This window comes from Seriola dumerili, unplaced genomic scaffold (assembly GCF_002260705.1).
Source record: "Seriola dumerili isolate Sdu_G_001 unplaced genomic scaffold, Sdu_1.0 BDQW01000322.1, whole genome shotgun sequence".
Taxonomy (NCBI): domain Eukaryota; kingdom Metazoa; phylum Chordata; class Actinopteri; order Carangiformes; family Carangidae; genus Seriola; species Seriola dumerili.
The window spans coordinates 1,097,122-1,101,694 of record NW_019174577.1 but is presented as its reverse complement, the minus strand read 5'-3'; the positions used below and the strand labels follow the sequence as shown (position 1 = coordinate 1,101,694).

At 41.7% G+C, this 4,573-nt stretch overlaps 1 protein-coding gene across 1 annotated transcript; it reads left to right on the top strand.

Moving 5' to 3' along the window:
* Positions 1-2,422: 2,422 nt before the first annotated feature.
* Positions 2,423-4,492, top strand: amh (anti-Mullerian hormone). The gene is made up of 6 exons (XM_022759475.1): positions 2,423-2,666; positions 2,760-2,929; positions 3,049-3,160; positions 3,236-3,335; positions 3,430-3,860; positions 4,076-4,492. The coding sequence occupies exons 1-6, from the start codon at positions 2,423-2,425 to the stop codon at positions 4,480-4,482; spliced, it is 1,464 nt and encodes a 487-aa protein (XP_022615196.1). The 3' UTR covers positions 4,483-4,492.
* The last annotated feature ends 81 nt before the right edge of the window (positions 4,493-4,573 follow it).

The following is a 4,573-nucleotide window of genomic DNA, read 5'->3' as shown; positions in this document are numbered from 1 at the left end:
AAGGCAACACTTGTCAAAAATAATGTGTATGTATATATCTATATCTATATATGTGTATATATATGTATGTATATATATATATATGTATGTGTATATATATATATATATATATATATATATAACAGTGAAATGTCCACCATGTGTTTTAATTCTATCAAACTGAAATGATTAGATTACTTGTTTCTGATGGAGTGCTGCTGCATTTTTGCTTTCTTCACAAATGGCCAGAGTTCCTAGAACCACTATTCACAGAAGTCTGTGTGTGTGTGTGCTTGTTTTTGTGCCAAAATGCCTCTCACAGAAAACCTCCCAGCAAGCCTGTATTGAAACAAATGCTCTGTTGATAACATTAGAAAATAATGAATAATTCTTGTCACACACTGAAGATTTGTAACGAACAAGAGTGAACCTTGGCTTTATCTCTTGGGATACACAGCCACTAAAGGGCTCGGGGACCTTGACTGTCTGCAAAACAAAGCTGCAGCTGTGAGACCAGACATGGGAGTAACACGTCTTTGATAGGAATCAGATCTCCTGTCTCCGTTCCGCTCTCAGTGCAGGATCTTACTAAATGTTTTTCTCCTCCCAGAAGTAGTAATGGATACTATTGTACACATTCATTAGGACAATATGCTGTGAATCATATTGTTGCATGCAGCTCTACCACCACCTTGTTTGAAGTTCATCCAGATGCTGCTTTTTTTTTTTTTTTTTTTTTTTTTTTTACTCCAGTCCTTTCCCTCCAGGTTTGACAGTCTGATGGCTTTTGGAGAGATCAACACATTGCAGGATAACTAGAGGCACACCACAGGAGAATACTGGCCATGAACAATAAATCGCCTCTCAATCATCATTGATGACTGACTCATCAATGTCAGGCATTTCTACTGAAGGAATAGTTCAACGTTTCGGTTAATGAGCTTCCTCACTCGCTTGCAGAGACAGAGATGAAATTTAGATGAGAAGGTAGAGCGAGACCTCTGGCCAAGGAAAAAATCCAGCACATTCCGTCCCATAAACCTGTAGTTCTGGACATCGCTTTGGTGTCCTGATGTTGAGAGAATCATTTTTAGATGAGGCAACATTCAAGTGTTTTCTAAAAGAGGCTGTGATGCAAAGATCACTTCAAACTATTAAACTAGTATTTTAATTGCATTGCAAGTACAACATACATTGATTGAAGAAGTATTAACACCCTGTACTTAAATAAAAGTACTAATACTGTGAAAATACTCCACTGCAAGTAAAAAGTCCTGAATTCAAGACCTTAATTAAGTAAAAGCATTAGCAAAACTACCTTATTCTAAAGACAAATGTTCCCTGTCAGTGTTTTAGTATTATATATGATGTTTTTATTTCAGTATTACTGCCACTTTAATGCACATGTTGCATTTTACTGTTGTAGATTTTTATGGTTGAGCAAATATGAACTACTTTACATACTGTTGGGTAGTTTAATATACAGGAATGTATCATTATATATGATTATCATATCTTTGTAGCGTCACTGTCCTGTGAGAACCTGAGAATCTCTGAAAAAGTCAACTTTTCATGAGCTCAGAAAAACAACCTGGTTTCATCTTTGTTTTTGAGCTGATCCAAGAGGAGATTTTTAAAATAGATTTTTAAATATAATATCTATTTTAAGATGTACGAGAATGTTTTCAACCTCTTAGCCAATACTTAATCTTTCTTTTTAATCAGAAAAATTCAAAATCACTAAATTTGGATCTACATGCTTTTCACTGGACAGGAAGAGAAAATTGTTATCTGAAGAGAAAGCAGTGACTAAAACTGTCACACAAATGTAAAGAGTAGAATATTTACCTCTGAGATGTAGTGGATCAAAGGTTTAAAGTTGCATAAAATGGAAAAACTCATGGAAAGTATAAATAACATGAATTTGTACTTAAGTACTGTACTTGAGTAAATGTATTACATTGCACCAAGGGCAATATATTATATATAGATTTTTACTTTCACCTCAGGATCTCTGCTCAGCTCAGCTGCACAGCACCGAAACTCGTCTGTCTTTGAATAATGTAGATAAAGGATTTAGACAATAAAACCTTTCACCTCCCAGCCTGGGGGCCTGTTTTAGACGGTGACTGGTTCATGAGAAAGTTACAGAAGTCCAGTCTTTAATCTCCTCCCAGGATGTGTGTGGTCACACCATCATTAATCTGAATCCACAGTCAAAATCATCAAGGACACATGATTTTGGCAGCCCCAGTTAGAGAAAAGGAAGGTGGGTGTACATAACTCCCATCCTCTGGAGGTTGAACCATTCAAAAGAAGCGATTGAGAAAGGTCTGATCACACAGGCACAAGTATGCAGCTTGTGAATGCTCTCTGCTGCGGAGTATTGATACTCTGCTGGCCCCGGCACGCCTCATATGGACATCTGGACATATATACACATATGGATATATCGGCCTCCATGGTTTCTCATCACGCCCCCCACAATGCACCTTGCTTTGTTGATGACGTATTTGCAGTATTGCGTGAAGGTGTTGGGAACGACGGTGAACTCACAAATGCCAGTTTGACTCTGTTTGGAATCTGCACAGTGTCTGACAATTCAGCAGGCTCGGTCTTATTAAAGCTCTCCAACGAAACAAGCAGAAACCAGAGAAACGGATTGGAGGTTTTGCATCCGACTGGAGGTACGAGCGCTCTCCCATTGAAGTCATTTTTGTTTGAATGTTTGTTTGTTTTTTGTTTTTTTATCTCACAACATGGAATGTTCTTTCTATCAGTGCTTGTGGCAGAGGAAGACAACAGGGAAACACTCAAGTTGACCTTTGACCTCCCACCGTCTCCCTTGCTCAAGCAGAGCCCTGTGCTGCTCCTGGCATTTGAGAGTCCATTCAAAGGAGGAGACCTGGACGTCACTTTCACCAGTCAGTCTCTGCAGCCTAACAAACAGGTACAGAATATTGCACGAATGAAATTGTCAAGTCTGTTCGTACGTGACACCTGCAGATTTCACGACCTACAGTAAATGCTGTCGCCCAGTTTTCCTGTTGTTGTTGTTGTTGTTTTCAGTCTGCGTGCATTTCAGGAGAAACACAGTACATACTACTGACAGGAAAAGCATCAGAGGGCACTGTTCACCAGCAATGGAGAATTTCTGTTGAGACAAATTCCCCTGTTATGAGTAAGATCCCATCTTCTCATGCTTTCATTTTCTTGTTTCATGTGCATGCTCTCCTAACATTTCCTGTCATTTTAGAGAAGAGCCTAAAAGACCTCCTCATTGGTGAAAAAACAGGATGTAAAATCAGCATAACTCTACTTCTGCTTTTCTCTGGGGGAACGAGACCTGATACAAGGTTGTTTTAGCTTTCATATTCCCTACTGAAATATTTACCAGACTATTGTCAGAATGGTGCTGCTGAACGTTTGTTTTTTTACTCTATTTCTCAGACAAACACACGTTTCAGGTTCATCTCTGGCCTCTTCACAGACCTTCTCCTTCCTCTGTGAGCTGAAACGGTTCCTAGGTGACGTCCTGCCTCAGCACCACCCTGAGTCCCCTCCATTCCAGCTGGAGTCCTTACCCTCCATGCCACCCCTGTCACTGGGCTTATCCTCCAGTGAGACCCTGCTTGCAGGACTGATCAACTCCTCTTTCCTTACCGTCTTCTCCTTCGCTAGATGGGGCTCCATTTCTCAGGTGCATCCTGGACAGCTGGCCATGTCTCCTGCACTGGTGGAGGAGGTCAGGCAGAGATTGGGGCAGATTGGGATGCAGATAATGGAAGTAATAAGGGAGAAGGAGGTGGGTCACAGGGCCACAGAGAGGCTGGAGAGGCTTCAAGAATTCAGTGCATTACCGACAATGGAACAGGCAGCAGGTGATGTGCACATGAAAAAAGTGTCTTACGACCTACAGCAGTATGCCCCAACATTTTGTTTTTGTCAGACGTCTCCCCACAATCCTATCAGATGAATTCAAGTGCCCCTTCATCTACACCACCTGTTATGTTCTAAATGTGTTCAGTTTAAACTCCAGATCCTGTATTACCACTTTTTACCTGATGCGTCTGTTTTTCTCGTCTGCGTGTAACAGGACAGAGCCAGTACTGTGCGTTTCTTCTGCTGAAGGCCCTGCAGACAGTGGCCCGTGAGTACGAGCTGCAGAGAGGACTGCGAGCCACCAGAGCGGACACCAATAACCCGGTGAGGGGCAGTGTCTGCAGTGTGAGAAGCCTCACCGTCAACCTTGAAAGGCGTCTTGTTGGTCCAAGCGCTGCCAACATCAAAAACTGCCATGGCTCTTGTGCTTTCCCCCTGACCAATGCAAACGACCATGTCGTGCTGCTCCACTTCCACATTGAGAGTGGGAATATGAATGAGCGGGCTCCGTGCTGTGTGCCTGTTGCCTATGAACCCCTTGAGGTGGTGGGTTTGAATGAACATGGGACTTACCTCTCCATGATACCAGATATGGTAGCAAAGGAGTGTGGATGCCGCTGAAGCTGTTTTCTTTTTGGAGTGTGTTTGTGACATGAGAGATATTTCACTTGTTTGGTTTGATAGTCACTGACTATAGCTTGTTAGGTGGAGG

Bases quoted from the DNA above. Each gene is read 5' to 3' on its own strand.
- amh (XM_022759475.1), top strand. From the start codon at position 2,423: ATGGATATATCGGCCTCCATGGTTTCTCATCACGCCCCCCACAATGCA. The intron at 2,667-2,759 runs GTACGAGCGCTC...TCTTTCTATCAG, and splicing joins GGTTTTGCATCCGACTGGAG to TGCTTGTGGCAGAGGAAGAC. The intron at 3,861-4,075 runs GTGATGTGCACA...TGCGTGTAACAG, and splicing joins GACAATGGAACAGGCAGCAG to GACAGAGCCAGTACTGTGCG.